At 55.2% G+C, this 18,857-nt stretch overlaps 5 protein-coding genes across 5 annotated transcripts; 2 read left to right on the forward strand and 3 right to left on the reverse strand.

Moving 5' to 3' along the window:
- Positions 1-1,762: 1,762 nt before the first annotated feature.
- B0H18DRAFT_890765 (uncharacterized protein) lies at positions 1,763-4,894 on the forward strand (the record flags this gene model as incomplete). The annotated part of the gene is made up of 15 exons (XM_048041310.1): positions 1,763-1,921; positions 1,984-2,123; positions 2,179-2,317; positions 2,377-2,546; positions 2,633-2,750; positions 2,807-2,953; positions 3,006-3,043; positions 3,106-3,179; positions 3,234-3,337; positions 3,455-3,520; positions 3,581-3,706; positions 3,758-3,815; positions 3,869-4,301; positions 4,358-4,512; positions 4,569-4,894. The coding sequence occupies 15 exons, from the start codon at positions 1,763-1,765 to the stop codon at positions 4,892-4,894; spliced, it is 2,253 nt and encodes a 750-aa protein (XP_047885311.1).
- Positions 4,895-5,521: 627 nt separating this feature from the next.
- B0H18DRAFT_1217337 (kinase-like protein) lies at positions 5,522-7,885 on the reverse strand (the record flags this gene model as incomplete). Its single annotated transcript, XM_048036689.1, has 6 exons — positions 5,522-5,669; positions 5,732-6,245; positions 6,295-7,181; positions 7,584-7,680; positions 7,731-7,788; positions 7,835-7,885. The coding sequence occupies 6 exons, from the start codon at positions 7,883-7,885 to the stop codon at positions 5,522-5,524; spliced, it is 1,755 nt and encodes a 584-aa protein (XP_047885312.1).
- A 292-nt stretch (positions 7,886-8,177) lies between these two features.
- On the reverse strand, positions 8,178-10,767 carry B0H18DRAFT_1056049 (uncharacterized protein). Its single transcript, XM_048031049.1, has 5 exons — positions 10,405-10,767; positions 10,308-10,353; positions 9,966-10,181; positions 9,679-9,824; positions 8,178-9,627 (listed from the first exon to the last, which is right to left on the reverse strand). Exons 1-5 carry the CDS (start codon positions 10,521-10,523, stop codon positions 8,283-8,285), a joined length of 1,872 nt encoding a protein of 623 aa, XP_047885313.1. The 5' UTR covers positions 10,524-10,767; the 3' UTR covers positions 8,178-8,282.
- Positions 10,768-12,031: 1,264 nt separating this feature from the next.
- On the forward strand, positions 12,032-12,949 carry B0H18DRAFT_1109422 (uncharacterized protein; the record flags this gene model as incomplete). The annotated part of the gene is made up of 4 exons (XM_048032758.1): positions 12,032-12,154; positions 12,282-12,624; positions 12,693-12,875; positions 12,936-12,949. 3 exons carry the CDS (start codon positions 12,032-12,034, stop codon positions 12,830-12,832), a joined length of 606 nt encoding a protein of 201 aa, XP_047885314.1. The 3' UTR covers positions 12,833-12,875; positions 12,936-12,949.
- A 3,820-nt stretch (positions 12,950-16,769) lies between these two features.
- On the reverse strand, positions 16,770-18,483 carry B0H18DRAFT_890770 (Thioesterase/thiol ester dehydrase-isomerase; the record flags this gene model as incomplete). Its single annotated transcript, XM_048041311.1, has 9 exons — positions 16,770-16,948; positions 17,038-17,170; positions 17,231-17,389; positions 17,446-17,471; positions 17,528-17,550; positions 17,618-17,846; positions 17,900-18,007; positions 18,070-18,212; positions 18,266-18,483. The coding sequence occupies 9 exons, from the start codon at positions 18,481-18,483 to the stop codon at positions 16,770-16,772; spliced, it is 1,218 nt and encodes a 405-aa protein (XP_047885315.1).
- Between the last annotated feature and the right edge of the window lie 374 nt (positions 18,484-18,857).

Here is an 18,857-nt window from a genome sequence, read left to right on the forward strand (position 1 = left end):
CTCCAGGAGGCTCGCAAAGCACCATATCCGCTCCAACGGATCTCCAACTAGCGGCAACTTCGTCCCCGTCCACGTTGATCATCATGAAGATCAATCGCGTTGTTCTTCCGGAGCCCCTGTTCTCCGGCGGCATCATTCTAGACCGCGCAAAGAACAACTGGTTCGAATGGAAAGAGTACATTACTCAGTCGCTGAAGATGTGCTCGCTCTGGGACTATCTAGTCGGCCTCATCCCTGTTCCTGACTCTACGGCCGACCCGGAATCCGCTAAGAACTACACCGGCAATGAGCGGGTGATCATCGCTTTCCTGCGATCAAAGGCGTCACGGGAGGAACAGAACTTTATGAAAGGCTACACCGAGGCGCAGAAAGTCTGGACGGCTCTCTGTTCTCGCCACGAGAAGGAACTGGGGCCGTGTACGCAGTTTGTTCTCCTGCAGCAGCTTTTCGCGTGCCGCTATTCACCCTCGGAGCACTACTCGGTCATTTCCACGCGTATCGCCGAGCTGGTCGATCGCATCTTCAGGATCGGACCTCTAACCCTGGACGTGCTGGTCACGGCCGTCATGCTGAATGCTATGGACGGCCACCTCGAGCATCTGCGGTCTCAAGTTTACACGCATCTCTTATTCGCGACCCCGTCTGCTCCGTACGGCCCCACTCAGATCGTTCAGCGCCTGGACTGGGAGCAGCTGATGGCCGACGCCCCTGCAACTGCTGGTGGCTCCGCGCTCTTCGCAAAGGGAAAACCTGGCCGCTCGGGTCAGAAGGTGTGCACTAATCCGTCCTGTCCGCGCAAAACCGGCCACACCATAGCCGAGTGTTGGTCCTCGGGCGGTGGTATGGAAGGCAAGCGGCGGGATGAAGCCTTAGCGAAGAAGAAGCGTCGTCCTGCGAAGTCCAAGGACAGTGCGGTTGTTGCGTCGAGCGCTATGGTCGATGCCCAGGGACGTCCCCGGTTCATTGTCGACAGGAACACTGGCCGTGCCTACATCCTCGGCGCTGGTCCTGCCTAGTCTGGCACCTCGCATTCCGTCTCCATCTGCGGTCGACACGTCTGATCCTGGGTTCGTTAGGATGACTACGGACGCTACTCCGAGGAGGCTTGTGTCTGTTGCCACGCAGGACTCGGAAGATCTGCTCGAGTACGGACGCATGCTCAGAATGGAACGCAGAGTTCCAATGTCTTATAATCATCAGTTGTTTCGCATAGCTCCGCTGCGATCTTGTTGTGTCTTAGAAGACTAGCAGCACCACCTGTGTCGTGCAGCGTAGCCTGGTGCAAGGCCTGCTGTAGTACGGCATTCGCTGCCCGAGTAAATCATGTTACACGTCCTATGAAGCAGATTTACTAGGCGGCGTCAACGTTCAGAGCGCCTCTAACAATAGCTGCGATGCTGGAACACACAGATTCTTTCCAAAGCAAGCCTCAAAGCTCACTCAAGCTCGGCGCGCGACGCGCGTCGCACGACTGGGGTCCATATGCCACGTGATCGCGTTTGGTCCAAACGCCCGCCGCCCGAGACTGGGCGCTTTTCACTGCTCAGGTCGATTTCAAGTCAGTCAGGAACGAACTGCCAGTTCGTACAGCCTTACACGATGTTTCTCGGGACGAACGATCAATTACGCTTGTCTATCATGTCTTCGTGCAGTAAGGGTCTGAACGATCTGAACCCTTCGGTCAAGCCTTGCCCACCGTGGCTCCAGCTCATAAGGAACCTCTGATTCGGTATCTGGAATCTGCACCATCCGACTCTCCTCCATGCCCCTTAGATACATTCGCCGAAAAGTGACCTCTGATAATGCTGTCACCATCGCGATCGCGACAACAGCTGCTGCGACGAATCTGGCGGGCATCGCAGCTTTTCCTCCAGTAGCTGTCCCTGCGGCCATTCTCTTGAAGATATTCCAAGTCATTCAGGTGCGTCTTCATCAGTCTGCTCATATAGTATCATAATTTCACAGTCTCATCGTGGAATACAGGATGTCAAGGCGAATCAGGAGCAATGCTACGACCTTGCGTTACGATGCCTGTCGTTCCTCGATCTCATCAGGGACCAAGTACTGGATCGCAACAGAGATGTGCCTCCGTCCCTTGTGGATGCGTTGCGAGATTTTGCCCAGTACGTACCCCTCGCGTGAATTCTTACACGATTAATGAGACCTCACTCTGCCTAGGGCACTGGAATCCATTCATTCCTTTCTCATGAGTCAAGCTGAGAGCAACTGGCGGACGCGTTTGGTCCGCAAAGGAAGCGTGGAAGCTGTTTTGGCAGCTCTCAATGCAGAACTCGACGACGCTTTCAACGCATTCCAGGTAGTTCGTAGCGTTGAGTAATGATGCATCTGGCTAATCATTGTTCAATGTCCCGGTAGATTGCTACATTGATCAACATTCACTATGCGATAGGTGACAGACTGGTTGCAGGCGATTCTCATCAGGTCAGCGCCGGGCGACAAGATTCGAGCTTCCCATCCATGGGCGGCGAAGCGCAGACTATTTCAAGCGTCTCTGACACTGGGGTGATTTGCCCATCACCAGCGCTGTCGCATCATGTGAGGAGCTTAGGACGACATATGCAGTGCTTCCTGACATGACGTAGGAATTCGACCACTCTAGTCCATCCTCAAGACATGCTTCTGACGAATCCACGCTGGTCTATGAGCCGCCGGTGGATACAGTCTCATCCTGTGCGAATGGCGAGTTCAACCATCTTGAGGAAGGACTTCGAGAACTCGAGGATCATGGAGTATGTTCTATCCGGACCTGAGGTTGATGTTGCATTGCACTGACAATCGCTCGCAGTTCCGCCGCTACGACCGCTTTGAACTTACCATCAAGGACAGCCCTCGCATCAAAGAGGGCTGGTGGGGCGGGGCACGACACGCTGATGTCGAAGGACGTACGCTCCTTGTCAAAAGTTATGATGAACCCAGATATGCCGCTTCAAAGGTGATCGCACCTTCCCCTTCGCGGCTGAAACGTGTGCTGATCCTTTGGTCAGAAATGGATCCGCGACGTGAGAATTCTTCAGAATGTCTTGTAAGTCTCAAGTTGTGCATTTTCTCCTTCAATGCAGTAGCGTTGACGGCGTGTACCGATAGCCATCCGAATCTCCCACAGATGGTTGGGTTCTCGGGCGGGGAATGTCCGACACCTTTCATCCTGCTTGCGAATGGTGAGCGCGCTCGGATGATCTATTATGGAATGCACAGCTCAGAGCACTGTACAGTTCAGACAAGGCTTCCACAAGCATTGGTCTTGGACAAACTTCAGCATGGAACGCTCGCCGACTGCGTCCTGCTCATCAGTCGTTTTGTGAGTACTGTCAGTAAGGTGATACAACAATTCCCTATTTAATTGCGTCTCACGTTCAGTATCTTGACCACATGGTCCGTCGCATACTAAACAAGGTTTATGGCGACGGTTCCTGACGCAGCTGTAACATGCAAGGATGCAGCCTTATATCTGCAACAACAGCTACATCTGTCCGACTCCAAGATCCAAGACTACGTTGAGGTAAGCACGGGCACCATACAGGCGTGGACAACTGGTTCTCATAGCATGACTGGCACGTAGAACGCGAGCTATCGTATAGACGGTCAACAGACCCTTGTCATGGGCTTACCTCCACCTGAAGTGGATCGCTGGGTGTCGGCGCGAAACTACGATCTGTCCCATTCGGTCAGAAGGGTCTACCTAGATGTACGTCTTACCCCCTTAGTACTGCGGGAGAAGCTAAATCAACGCTTGTAGCTGCTCCCGAGCCGTGGGATGGTGCCCGAGAAGCCTTACGAGATGTCTGAGATCACAAGTACGCTAGGTAGTCGTTCTATTTGACAGTCACTAACCTATCTGGCGACATAGCTACCAATCTATCAATGCAGCGCAAAATCAGTCATCTCACGCACGCTTTGAACGTCATTCTACCGAGTTCGCATTCCGCCCCACGAATTTCGGAGCTACAGGAGTTACTGCAAGCAGACGAGAACAACGCAGAGTCTATGGCGGCGTCACTGCACCTCCGGAAGCTGAAAGGCGTTACGGGGGAGCTTCGTACCAACCCTCCTGTCTGGAGGGAAAAGCTCGTCCCCGCCTACACATACTCGGTGGGCGACCTGGGGTACCTCGAGAGAAAAGGAGACTTCGCATCTTTCAAATTGATTTGCAACGTCATTCAAGAGGGCCACACCTCATTCTCTGTTGTTCAGTCACAGTATGGTACGCAGTTAGAATGGCGTCGCGGCCCACTCGTACACGTTCCACTGGACGCATTCCCATGTCCCGGAAACCGGCAAGGGTAAGTCATCTATTCGAAGTCTAGTCTTCTGCCTCTTCATTCGTTCTCCTTGATAGATGGGCAGTCGTCGTAGAGCCGAACGCGGATTACACTGTCACGGCTGTGCATGAAGAGCAAGTGAATCCTATCGGTCCTGCTGGACAGTACGTCTTGGACTATGGCCAGTATTTTGCCAAGACACACGGAGTCGATCCGGATGACCTGATGCTCAGTAAGGCGGCCTTCTATCATCATTTCAGTCATCCACTGACTGATTTCTACTATCAGTCACCCGCGTAGGCGTAGATCTTCGCTTCAGACTGAAAGGCCCTTTCAAGCCATCTATGCATAACAATTCGTCTTCAGCATTCCCTCAACATGGCTTCGGACAACACTCTCACATGTCGCGTGGGTTCGGTCACGCCGGGGGATTTGCACGCCATCCACACGTCGGTCACCACTTCGGGCAGCCCCCTACTCCGCCAACCATCGTCTACATATCAACCTCCATTAACAAGGCCAGTCCGCCAACTTGGTCGCAAAGCCCGGTGTTCGATCTGCAGGCGGAGCCGTCTCATAACGTAGCGGGCTGTACGATTGGAGCAGAGGCGTGAGTCCTGTCTGCATTATGGCGCCTTTTACACACTCACGTCAAGCAGTCCACTGGGATACTTGAATTACGTGCAATTGCATGAGGAAGATTTTCTAGGCACAGAGGGAGCGACGCCTCCGTCAACAATGAAGGCAAAACGGGAACGGCCCAAGGCATCAAAAATCCCTCCCAGGCCTGCGCGAACTGGAGGTTGGAGTCGGGGTATGCGCCGAAAAGTATCCAAGCCTTCCTCGTCAAAGACATAGGCAACTCGCTGCGCTGGAACCATAATATTCACTTCGTAGGCTTCATACATTATATGATATGCGGCATGCATTGTAGTTCGCACCCAACGTCCTGGATCATGCGTTCCGATTCCAAAATATTAACGATCTTTAGCTACATGCTGACCGAGAATTGACCGTATCATAGGACCACGAGCGTATTCCGAAGTAACGACTTAACTTACTTGCGAGGTCCATCACTACTCGTTACAAGAAGATGCAGTGGTGCGAATGCAGTATCAAAGGGATATTTGCTGTCCGTGCCGTGTGATGAAAGGCGTGGTAGTAGTGAACAGCCGCGATGCAGTCGTAAAAGGTCATAAGGGTCGTGGTATCGTACCGTATAGCGTCTACCCAGAGGTGAATCACTTCGGGGAAGAAGTCTTGCCGTTGGTCTTGGGCTTGCCCGCGGGCGACGGCGGGGTAGAGGGTGCTCCGTTGTTGTGTGCGCCTAGATGAGGGGGACGAATCCCACAGTCCATCGGCGCATTCTCCCCGCACTTGACGTGAGCACTGCACCGTAACAAACCCATAATCAGCTCCGCGCAGTTATACATCTGATACGAACAACGTACCGCAGACCGCAGTCGTCGCACTCGAGGACGGGCTTCCATCCCAGTCTCTTACCACAGATGTCGCACTTCGCGGCCAGCAGAGTACTCGAAAAGATGAACTCGAGCGGGTTCCTACTCCAGAGCGCATCCGCCGGCGTCGGCGACCCACTTCTGCTCCGCGCCTCTGCCGCACCTGTACGCTTCGCGCCAGGTTTCAACAGCGAGAAACGGTGAACAAGAGGCAGGCTGGAACTGCGAATTGTGGAACCGCCCTCCGTGGCGACGGCAGCAGAGATCGACGACGACGACGCTGTGTAGTAGGACTCGATGGACAACAGCGACTCGGCCGGAGTAGGCGCTTCCGCTCCTATGGGCGCAGGGTCCGCCGTGGTCGGTGGGCGGATAGTCATGATAGATGATAGAGAAGGGGCGAAAGACTCGGTGCTAGGCGCATGGGATTTGATGACCGTGGTACTATAGTCCGAATGGGTACTAGATGTACCATCGAGTAATGGTTGTCCGCTATCGCCTCTACCTATACGAGGGTCAATGGTTGCATGCGAATACATTGACGTGAGACGTACCTGCCACTGTATCACCCCACACGCTGTTCAGATCGACATGACTCAACGTCTCGATGGTCTGCGCATACTCTTCGTCACTATCCGCGCTCTCGTCGCTTGAGTGCACCTCTAATGTCGATGACGAGCGTATGTCTTTTCCGACGCCCATCCCAAAGCTCGGTATCCGAGGTGCAGCGCCGGCTCGCCGCTGGCCACCTGTCATGAATTTGACGGTTCCGAGATGCATGTCGTCCGCCTCGGACGGGCGCGAAAGCACCTCAGCCTCGATCTCCCGCAGCTTATCCATAATCATGCGTGTGTTCGGGCGCAGCGCTGGGTCCTGTGCAAGACAGTCAAGCGCGAGCTGAAGAAACGCAGGCGGACAGCCCGGGCTAGCTAAGTGGCGCAATTCGTCCGGGTCGATCTCGAAAAGCGGTGGCGTCCGTCGGAACGTGTTGTCGTCTGCCAGACGTCGCGCAGCGATCTCGCAGAAGATGACGCCCAGGGAGAAAATGTCCGTCGGCAAGTCGAACTCCGTGCCAGTTAGGATCTCCGGCGACATGTACGAGTCAGTGCCACAGAACGTGAGTCGCTTCGATTCTTCTGCGTTGCGAGCAGCGATACGCGCAAAGCCGAAGTCCGTGATCTTGAGACGACCATTTGCAGTCACCAATAAGTTCTCGCCCTTGAGGTCCCGATGGATGCACTTTCGCGCGTGGAGGTAGGCCAATGCGCGTGCTATGTCAGTCGCGAAGGATATACGTAGCCGCCATGGAAACGGTTTGGACTTGTCGTGGATGTAGAGTCGCAGATTACCATTGTCAATGAACTCCGAAATGATGAAGATGCGGCCATCGGGCGCTTGAGAGAGACCGAGGTACAGAACGACATTAGGGTGTCGCGCTTCCCTATGAGTAAGCACGGTTAGCCAAATCCTCTGAGCTGACTGTGCCACAATTTAGAACAGGCCTCAATAATCAGTGTGGAGCGGCTTTGAGCGATGGGTGTATATAGCACGCGTGCATCGGGCGCAGGATGGTAGACGGGAAATTTCCGCCTATACCAAACGTTCACACCAACCCGCTTGCCGGAGTAGCCACACTAGGCTGTAACGGGCGAGCAAGAGTTGCTGTTGTGCGGAGGCATTGGATGCGGTGCGTTCTCGCAAGCTAATAGCGCGCTTCCCGACGTGCACCAAAACGTAAAGAGCCATCGATACACATTGCCAAATTTCAGTCCTGGTGCCCGCCCGAAAGCGAGGACGAAGAGCAGAGGACCCGTGATAGAAAGAGAAAGCGAAGTAAACTCACTTCATTAACCGCCATTCGCGCTCAAAGTACTTCGCGACATCGTAGTCATTAGACGGAAGAACCTCCTTGATCGCGACGTCGATTCCAAGGTAATTTCCTACACGAGACGTTCAGTTGTCTAGCTCATGACCTGACTTCGTCACGCACCTTTGTACACATTCCCGAACGACCCCGAGCCCAACTTCTTCCAGTCGCCCTTGATGTCCTGAGCGATGTTAGACTCGCGTACACAAAGCTAAAACAGAACGTACATCGAAAGGTATAACATCAAACGCATCGGAGTGCATCAAATTGGGAGGCATTGCGGCTGCAGACCACAACGACGAGGCAGGGATGAGCGTCGCCCGAGGCGGTGACGGCGGTGGTGGTGGTAGGAACGCTGAGTGCCACTGCAGCTTGTGGCCTCGGGGCCTCAGGCCCAGGGGCACGCGTGACGCACGCGGGCGACCCGAGGTGTTTCGGTTCGATTCGATTCGGCTCGTGTTGCCAAGTCCTCGACGCCACTGCAGTGAGCCTAACTTGAGGCTTGCTTGAAGCGCGTAGTATTTCAGTCGCGACTTCATCCCGGCGGGCTGCTGCGTGCATATGAGTAACTGAGGACTATGATATAAGGCATATATTCGTGTATGAGCACTTAGTTATACTTATCAGCAAAGCTTACAGCGTATGCCTAGATGCGCGCTACATGATATTTCCAGATTACAACTCAAGCAGTCCCTGCCGGAACCCAGGATCATTCTCCATAAACTTACGCACGCACGTCTCAAAGTGCTTGAGCAGCCTCCCCTTATCGAACCGCTTCCACACCCCGCACCCCTCGCACCACCGCACCGTGCCTTCCAGCTTCCAATGGACATCCTCCAGATGCCTCTGGAAGTCGAGGTTCTTCGACCTCGCGGTGCACTGTCCCAGACGGCACACGATCTCTCCCGTCTCCTTGCTCACAGACTCTTTGTGATGCACCGCTATGAAGTGGTCCCACATCTTCGACGCGCGGTCTCGATAGGTACACCGGTCGCCACGCGGCTCCCCAGGCGGGGCCCAGTTGCAGTTGAGTACAGGGTTCCCACTGGGCTTCGGTCGACCAGCGTTCCTCCGATGCGTAGCCCTTATATGGTGCCAGAGCTCTCCCGCGTAGTCGTTGACAAGGCAGCCTGGCCATAAGCACCTGATTCTGGACAAGCTGTACTTTCTGCCTGACCCGACCGCGAGTTGCCCGACCGACTCTTTGGGAGGCCGATTGTCCAGATAGCGGATGCTGTCTGGGTCGGTCAGCGTAGTCTCGCGGGGCTCTACCTTGACTTGGGGAGCAGGGGCGGGCAGGGGCTTCCACGGCGGAAGTGGCGGAACAGACGGGAGAGGGGAAAGGCGCGGCTTCTTCTGAGGTGGCTGCTCCTGCTCCTGCTGCGGATCGGTCGCGACCTCGCTATTGTACCGCTTGCAGGGCCTGAACTTGAGGCGCGGGCGCCCTTGACGTGCCTCGCCATACGGATTAGCGTTGAACATCGACGCCGTGAGCGGCGCTGAGGGCGAAGGGATGGAAGCCAACACATGCGCCGGCGTTGTGACCACATAGGTAAGAGGCAGCATCTGGGGAGACGGTTCACGCAGCGGCACGTCCATCGCCACAGGCGACGAAGATGGTGTCCTCGACCTCGGTACCGACGAAGCGACCGATGTCTCCCGAGGGGTTCGCGCACCTGACGTGCTGCGTTCCGACAGGGGTGACAACGCATGCTGGGCTCTCGCGGCAGCGTCTGGCTTTGCGTGGGGCACCGACAGTAGCCTAGAGGCCATCTCTGCAGTAGAAGACAGAGTTTCCAGCGCAGATACGGATGCTGATCCAGAACTGAGGGGAGATGCTGGCGTCATACGGGATCTGGCTAGTGATAGACGTTGGGCAGCGAGATCGTGGATCGTGGACAATGCCCGAGCAGAGTCCATGGTGAAGGAGGTGATGGATGCCATGGATCCCAGCCGGGTAGGTGGTGGTTGTAGCGTGTTGTAGGCTACCATCGATGTAGTATCTTCCGTGTCGTGACGCCTATTGATGACACGTTAGTGGACGCCGAAGTACAAAGAAGAGGCACCGTACTGCGATGGGACGACACAACCACCGTGTATGGACACCACTTCAGGATGACGAGATGAAGCAGAATAATGGGATGAAGCAACAGAGTCCCTGGAGCTATCTGGCGCTGGTGAGATGCCGGACCTCACAATAGCGGAGACGGGGTGCGACTGAATGGCCGTGTATCATGATCAGCGTGTGACGCGTCCTCTTCGTCGACCCTAACAAAGCGCCACACTCAGCAACACAACGAATACGCACGCCAGAGGGAATGCGCTACCTTGGACGCTTCCATGGATTGAAGCCCTGACGTCGAGTGTCTCGTGCAGAGGTGTCGGATACCGCGTGTACATGGCATCAAAGGGCATGTACCTCGCTGGAAGACCACTGCCTGGTGTGGCGCCGCGTCTTCGGCTGTACTGGACTCTGAAGTTGGGGGCCGCTCGGGGCTGGTGTTGTAGGCTGACGCACTGTAGTCGTAGACGTGATCTCAGGCTCCACGTAAGGCTCGCCAGCAAGGACACGCACTTATGCCAGTTCTTGTGCCGAAGCGATCGAGAAATGGCCGGGTACAGGTGCATGGTTTCGGACGACTCTACCTGAACCTTTGTCAGCGAAGTGAAGATAGAAAACGCATGAGCGAGAGTCCGCACAGGATGAGATGCGCTCCATGGGCGGTGGTGCACATCAAGCCACCTGCTGAACAGCTACTGTCAACAGCCGCCACGCGTCCGAAGAATAGATGCATACTCGTTTGGGTCCGTGGCGTACCTATGGGACGAGTCATTGGCGACGGAGGGGGCAGGGTGTGAACGGGTGTCGAGGTGGGATGGTGGTTCCCAAAGGCTGAGAAGCGGTGGTCGATACATAGCTTGTCTTTTTGCAAGGAGTGTGGGTATTGTGCTCTACTACGGTAAGGAATGGGGGCTGGAACATGGGAAGGAGGGACGTTAGAGGGTAGCTTGAGAGTAACACAGGCTCAGAGACGACGCGACGCGGGGGGATGCATGCAGAGGACAAGGCAACCGGGACCAGTGCAATTACAACAGCGTGGCCTCGGGCTGAAAGAGGCGCGCGCTGGCCACACTTCTGGGCCACATGTGTGGCCCGTGGCCACAAGCATTCTATCCAAATCGGGCAGACAAAGCGAGCTGATAATCAGCAGCGCTGCCGGCATGATGCGCCGCCCCCATCACACGCCCGAGAACAAGGGACGCACGGGCCTCTTCCAGGGCTGATTGTTCTCCTTCCTAGCAACCTGCTCGCGTCCTCCATTTCTTGCGGGAGCAACAATGAACGACGGTCTAGGCCTCCCCACGCTGGCAACCGGCGCTAGCACAGGCGCCGCTGGTGAGAACGCCAGGAACCCATCACGGACCAGCGAATCAGGCTGTCTTGTGGCCGCCTGTGGCCGCTCGAGGCTTATGCGTTGGCCTTTCAAAGTGGTAACCGGTCAAATAAGGTCAGATGCGGCTGTATGTACGTAGACATATGTGTCTTGTCCAAACGTAATGAGTACGCGACAAGTGGCAATCAGCTAGAAGTAAATACCGCTACGTAGACGCTGAAACGTACGGTGTCGATGAGGTGAACAGTATTCCCTTGTTGTCGAGAACAGAAAGGACGTAAATAGCGTGAAGCTTGAGCTTGAGCTCTTGTGCTGCGACGGCATTGTGTGAATACAGTAGTTTACGGAATAAACATGGGAAATCGTCACAAACTCGGAACGACTCGGACCGCCCACGTCCAAATAAGGAGCGCCCGGGCCGGTCGCAGCGGTGCGCGAACCTCGGGTGTATACACGACGCCTGGGTTGTGCAAAGACTCTTTGAAAGACATCTAAAATCTGAAGTCGACGACGACGACGCTCGCTCTGCGGACAGGGTTGTTCGGAGCATGCTGGAACTAGGTGTGAAGAGCAGATAGCATTGCTACATCGGTCAAAGCAAGCGATAGCAGGACGGATATCTAGTAACAGCGCGACAAATTGCAACGGTACAGTAACACAGCAGTTGGCAAGACAAATGAGAGGTGAGATACAACGCACGATCAAAGATAGCACCTAATAGCATAACAGCAGCACAGAACTTCACCTCCGTGACGACCCTTGCACGAAGTCGGGCCCCGGGCCAGGGACGGGCACACTAGGAGGAGGAGGCGGTCCATATTCCCCGAGATGCTTCACGATACAGCTCAGTTGGTGGGCCCTCCAATTGCTCAACACGTCTCTCCGCACGTATTTCCCGCATATCTCGCACCATGTCATGTAATCTGCATGGCGCCAGTGGATCCCGTATGCGTGTCTGTGGAAAGAACGCCCGGGCTGCATCCTCGCAGTGCAGCTGCCTACTTTGCAGGCGACCTTGCCGTCGTCTGCATGCTCCTGGCCCTCCGTCGCATTTTCCTCGTCGCGTTGCTGATCGCCACTCTTCCGGCCGTCGTGATGACCGCAGTCGTGCACGGCTTGGAAGTGAATTACGACGGCTTCTGCTGTCCCAGAGTAAGCACATCCCTCCCAGCGGCAAGTAGCGACGTCGTGAGGCTCGCTTTTGCCTCTTCTGTCGTGTACAGCCCGGAGATGCTCCCACAATCCGGCTGCACGAAGTCCCAACTGACACTTTGGCCAGGGGCAGGTGAAGACGTCGTCAGGTTTGACCGTGACTTTCGCCTTCGCGCGCCTTCGCTTGGGAGGCGGTGCGTCCACATCCGCGTTCCGCTTCCTCTTCCTGTTGACTGCCTTTACGTCGTCGTCGAGCGTCGTTTGGGAGGTCGACGCGAGCGATGTTTGGGAGGTCGACGCGAGCGACGTTTGGGAAGTCGGCGCGAGCGACGTTTGGGAGGTCGGCGCGAGCGACGCGCAATACGCCTTGCTCGTCAACCGAGGGTCGATCCCCATGCAGGGGAGGGCGACGTCCAAACTGTCCCGCAGTGTTTGCTCTTCTACGGGCACTTTCGGACTAATCCGCCATGGTACGTCGGACGAGCAGAAATGAATATCGATATGAAGACAACAAACGACAGCGACGCTCACCGTTCAGCCTTCAATGACAGGAATACCTCGGAAGGTGGCCGCCAAGAATCGTTCGGCTTGATGCTCCTAGGGAGAGACGTTCAGGACAAAGGCTGCGGCCACAACAACGAACAAACAAACCTCTCGGATGCAGGCAAGGACGCGTGATGGGGAATGTTCAAGGCCGTGGAGTCCCTACAGGAAGCATTTGGTGAGTCGTTCGCGGCTATCATTAATAGGAAAGCTCACTGAAGGACGCCCGCCTCGGCAGTAGATGTCGGCAGCAAGTGCGACACGGGAAGCATCTTGATCTAATCTTTATGTTTGAACAAACGAGGATCGTTGTGACTAGGCCGGGGTGGCGTTAAATGGGCCGAGGGGCAGACAAAAAGAGGAGTAGTATGTTCGGATAGGAGTGGCAGGAGAGTAAGTGGGAGTGGCGAGCGCGCGCGAACTTAAGTATCGGCCCCCGACGCGTCGCGACGCGTCCTGTCACACGCGCGGTCACTCAGCCACGTCGGGGCCCCCCTCGCACGGTCAGATATTCCTACCCAAATCTAGCAAAGCAAAACTTAGCCGCGCCAGGCTTGCTTGCCTCAAATAAAATGACCAAATATTTGCTGACTCGCCGACCTGCGTCGAGGATAACATATATTTGCATGCTCAGCTTTGTCGCGCTTCGTCTCAAGCTCTCTAATGTCTGCAACACAATTCTAATTCTCGAAAATATACAGGAAGTGGCCCCCGAAGATGTTTCACGCGACGGAAGGTCCGTAACTGTCGGCGCATCCTGCGTGTGCAAGAGACATTGTCTGACGTACATGACTCTCCACAGAGAGCAGATGCGCACCGTGATAAAACCAACCAGGACACGCCGCTTCCAGAATGATGTCTAGTCTATCGGACGATAGAGAAACCGTACCTGCCTCCGATACTTCCATCCGCCTGAGCACTTACCACTTGATGAACCGCAGCCAACATGCACACTCGACAGATGCCCAGCGATTCATCTGGTCGTATGCTACATTATGCCAACTTCTACATGCTTTCTATCCAGTGACACCGCGATGGGTCAACTGAAACGATGAACGCGCTAATGCGTTGGGCTCTGTCGACTCTGTCCTCGATCGATGGTAGCTTATATTCCTCACAAGCGCGACGAAGTCGAGCCATTCAGGTATTCGCCCAGTTTATTAGTCGTCAATGATCATGCAGTCAATCCCGTCCACAGATCACCCGTGCCCTTCAACTGTACCAAGATGCGCGGAGGCTTTCTGCACAACCAGGCGACGAGTCTCCGGCATGGGTCCATACCTCGCCTTCTTCTGCCTTTGTTGTGCCTGAGAATGAACCTCGATGTCACTCAATATAAGTGGTCAGTGTTCAGATACCAAGAAGGAGGAAGGGATCCGTTGACGACCCATTGTCTCCCTCGAGCAGGATCCTATATAGCAGAATGCGCGGGTCTAGCTTGTCGAATGAATATCATGTGTCGTATGTCGTCATTGTCTTTAAAGGTGAGTACTTTCGCCATGCCATGGCTAGTGTCTGACTGAAACCTCGCCCGGCCTAATCCTCATTGGATGAGACGGGTACTAATCAGCTTTCAAGTTCGACTGGTCGCTACAGCTGGACACGCTTATGTTCGCTGGAGCCTGGTGGATCTTTGGCCTAAAGTTGCTTCTCGCATGGCTATAGTACTAGTACCTTCTTTCGTTTTATGGAATCAACTGTCCGTGTCGATTTGGTTATCCCATCGTCGTCTGCCCGCTTATGTTCGTGATACATGACAATGATAGTATCAATGACCACATCCTCTTAACTCTGGTTTCCTCTTGCTATAGAACGAGCCACGCCTGTCAAGCCGTGCGCACTTCGCGTCTTGTATGTGACTGAGAGGCTGAACGACCTCAGCTTTCAAATTGAGCCCTCGTACTGCCTCACATCCTGTGTTCTGATCCTATCTCAGTACTCAGACTCGTCTCGTTGCGGTATGTTTCTCGGAATCAGTTGGTCTACATTTAAGTTACACATATAATCAAACAGCGGCGACGTTAGCGCTACAGAGCGATGTACAGAGGCATGAGCAGTACGAGTACGATGCAAGCAGTACGACAACAGAGCAAAGTAAGTAAGCCAAATCAGAAGTCCCAGATATCAGTCGGAGATGGTAGTTGTAGGCATTGGGTAATGGACAAACGGAGACGGTTCCTCTACGTTGGGTTGCAATAGAGCGTCATCCATGTCCGCAAGCAGCCCGCATGGTGCCTTCGCCGTTCATCATTTCGTCTCATCTCCCCGCATGTCTCGCAGCAGTAGTGGAACTGAGGGTCATGCCAATGAGAACCAAAGGCATGCCGCCTAAACTCCTTCCCCCGCAGCACCACCTGGCCGCATCCCTGGACCTCGCAGAACACATGCTCCTTCGCCTTGAGACTGTGCCCGGCGTCGTGCACATTCCTGAAGTGCTGAATTACGGCAGCGGAGGGCCCTGCGACGTTGCACCCCCACCAACCGCAGATGACCTCAGCGGGGGCCGAGTATCCATGCTTCCCGTGGACACTCTTGATGTGTGCCCAGACCTGTGGTGTCGGGCCTGTCTCCGTACAGCCCGGCCACCGACATGCGACGATCTCCTCCTGGGCGGATCACGCTTGGCCTTTGCTACAGGGGCTCCGGAGGACTTAGCAGCACCAGAGCCGCGTTTGCGCTTCCCGAGCGCGGTGCTACTGGCCGGAATCTGTGCTGCGCCCCCTGATGTCGACGCTTCAGCTTGTTGAGCTGAATAGTATTCTGCCGCCATCGAGCCCCTCCACGCGTCCTCGGCATATGCGTCATATTGCGGGTAATAGCTAGGTTCATCGAAAGACGGAAGGTGGCCTTCCAGGCCATTCGTCAAAGCATATAAGGCGAGATCATATCTACCCTCCCAAATCAGACCCTCACAGAGGCGAGGACTTTGAAATTCACGTACGTCTCTTGCAACTCATGATGATCCACGCGTCCCGATCTACTACATGTTGGGTACGACTTGATGCCGAGCTTGACGCGTCGCTCAGAGGCGGGAGCTGACCTTCACGGCCGTCGCTCAGGACAAAATGGGCGAGTTCTAATCTACAAGGAGCGTTAGTACAGTTGCACATCGAGTATAAGCCTCTAGAAGAGCAACGCACGTTTGGCAAGCGTAAGCGACATGTTGAGAGATTATAAGGCAAATGTGAGGGATAGTATGAACGACGACGACGATTGTGGCTAGTGGCAGGCGAGAGAGGATGAACGATGCGTGGAACTCAAATAAGCGCGCTGTGTGTCCCCGAAGTAATGCAGGAAAGGGGAGGAAGAGCAGGAGTGGCAGCGGGGCAGCGGTCAGCGATTGGATTGAAGAAAGAGAGTTAGGTGCGGTAGGAATTTGAGTTGATATAACCACGGCGCGCCAAACGCGCGACAACAATCCCCGCGTCGGCGGAAGTCACCAGTTCGTGTCGTCGGTGCCCGTAACCTATACGCGACTAGAAATGATATATGTTATAGCGACGCACTTAAATTAGTGAATGCGGAAAGCCTATCCAGGTCGGAGGTTGATTGCTCGGCGAGTGGCAACGTTGTATGTAAGGTCTTACAGATTCTAGCCAGGCGGCCACAATCGCTCGTCTGCGGAATCCATTTCTGGCATAAATATGATTGCTTTCACGACTCCGGAGTGATTATACTCACAAGCGAGCGTGAAGATCCTCGACAAGATGTGGCAGTAGTGACACTCTTGGTTCCGAAGCTTCGTACACGTAGGCGGGCTCTGTCCATGCGTGACGTTCACGCTCGCTGGCTTCACCTATCCGTACTGTGCCCCCATAATTGCCCTGTAGAACTCGGTGAGCACAGGCACGCCTCGCACAACCGAACGACTCACTCACCCGCCGTTGCGACGAACAGACACTTCACGAACGACCTACCTGTGCTACACACCTTCCGACAACACGTTACACAACATTGAGACATACAAAGGGCTAGGCTATGCCGGAAGGTGGGTAGTATACAATGCATTCTTAGCAACTAGTAATATACTCTATCTCTATGTAGGATGCCGTGTCACTTCACGTCGACCAATTCACTGCTGCCCCTCAATGTCCCGCCAACCACCACCTACCCGATTCTTGCCATCCCCGTCGTCAGGCTTATACACAGGGTCGGTGCCGGCTATCCCAGGCGCCCCCGCGGCATACCTCAGCGTACGAATCTCCGCGCCCATCTCCAGGGCCCGTCGACCTTCGAGCCACTGCATCGCCTCTGCAACAAGATGCGCGTCAGCACCTCTCTTACCGAACGGACATGCCGACGGAAGTCGTCCGCAAAGGGATATACCAAGTCGTACGCACCTTTATACGTCTTCGGGACGACCTTCCTCGTCAACGGGATGTTGTGGTCCGTGCACCACGTGAACCTGAAGTTGTTCGTCGTCTGCTCCTTGCCAGTCGCGACGTCCACGACGTCCGCTTGGACACCAACATGCTATTCCGTGCGCAAATACAATCAGCCACGTCGGCGGAGACCGCGAAGGTCAATACGTACGATGAGGCCGGGGAACTTCTCGGACTGCGTCGTATGCAGAATGTGGCTCGTCAGGCGGAGGATGGAGCCAATGGGGACAGGCTTCGCGAAGGAGATGCCGTCTAAGGAGACAAAGAGAACGTGGCATCCCGTGAAAAGCTCCGCGTTCGCGAATCCAAGCTGGGTAGCACAAGCTCAGGCACGGTTCAAGTGCCACTCGGGACACAACGACGTACCTCATATGCAAGGCGCATCAAGTATCCTACAATAGTGCTACTAAGCCTCCACCAACGTCAGTGAGGGAACGAGGGGACTCACCACCAAAGATCTTCTGGTGTACACTACGAACGTAACACGTAAGTCACCACGATCACCCCATTCAACGGAGTCTGTAAGAATACTGCTGACTTTCTTTCCTGCGGGAACATCATCATACACTTCTCCAGACGCGTGTCGCCGATCCAGACCCGCTGAAGCCCATCTGGACCCACAAATGGCGCGTCCTCGTCTTTGCCCGAGCCCGTGCCGTAATTGCCATGCTGCAGGAAGAGCGTGTGCAGCTCCTCTGCCTCGGAGGAGCTGGGCGGTACGCGGTCAAGCGAGGCGGAGGTGCGCACGCGCTGACGGTCCTTGTGCGCTGTACGTGATCTGTGAACCTCACGAATGGTTCAAGGATCAGCCGAGACGCACTTTCTCCGAGGGCAAACAACTGCTTATCCTCAGGGGTGCTCAGGTTGAGCGGGTTCACCTGGGCAGCCTTATGTGTCCTCGCATCCCTGCAGACCATAAAGAACCGACCTTACCACCGACAACGTCAATCCAGCCCAGAGTTTCATCGCAGACAGATGGCACCGGCTTACCGATCATGATGGTCTGTTCCCGCCCGTCTTTCTCGAGCGCCTCCATACGGACAGCAACCTCCATTGAGCTGCGTCCCGTGTGGATGACTTGGCCGCTTAGGCGCATGTCCCGCACAGGGTACAGCGGAGCAAGCATGTCCAATCTACGACACCCCAGATGACGACGGAATGCCAGAATCGCGTGAAGGGTGCATACCGGTCAACGCTCGCAGTGACCATATAGAATCCCTGGTCCTTGCTGAGCACCTCCACGGCGGGCCCTAACATGTGCTTGTACGCGATGCCTCCCGCGAGCGAGTCCAAGTGCTCGAGCAGCATGCCCGTCCGGATGCCGCCGCTCGCATTGGTGTACTGCTCGAGCAGCTCCGGCGAACTCGCGAAGGGCAGGAGGAGCTCGCAGTACGACTCGTGCATGTAGCGCGGCACATCGGGGGGGATGCGGTTCGGGCGGGAGGTGTCCGGGTCGGCGGTAGAGGGCGGCATGGACTGGCGCATGAGCGCCTCGGACCACAGGATCCGCGAGCGGATTGGTACGACTCTATTGAAACATCAGGTGAGCACGTCGTCACACGGCTAAAGCGAGCTGACTGATGTGCAGAATCCGCTTTCTTTCCTGAACAGGATGATCAGCAATGCATGACAAGAGTGTAGGATGCACCATATCCGTACGAGACTCTTTTAGCAATCTATCCATCGTCGTGATGTCGTTCGTCTCTTCCTTAGCGCCAAGCTGGCGCTCCTTCGACAACTCGGCATTGCTGTTGCGCAAGACGGACGTCGTCGACAGG

The sequence above is a fragment of the Fomitopsis serialis genome (genome assembly GCF_022376445.1).
Source record: "Fomitopsis serialis strain Sig1Antser10 chromosome Unknown B0H18scaffold_260, whole genome shotgun sequence".
In the NCBI taxonomy this organism is placed as follows: domain Eukaryota; kingdom Fungi; phylum Basidiomycota; class Agaricomycetes; order Polyporales; family Fomitopsidaceae; genus Fomitopsis; species Fomitopsis serialis.

Bases quoted from the DNA above. Each gene is read 5' to 3' on its own strand.
- B0H18DRAFT_1056049 (XM_048031049.1), bottom strand. From the start codon at position 10,523: ATGTATCGACCACCGCTTCTCAGCCTTTGGGAACCACCATCCCACCTC. The intron at 10,354-10,404 runs GTATGCATCTAT...GTAGCTGTTCAG, and splicing joins TACGCCACGGACCCAAACGA to CAGGTGGCTTGATGTGCACC. The intron at 9,825-9,965 runs GTCAGGGCTTCA...ACGGCCATTCAG, and splicing joins CTCTGCACGAGACACTCGAC to TCGCACCCCGTCTCCGCTAT.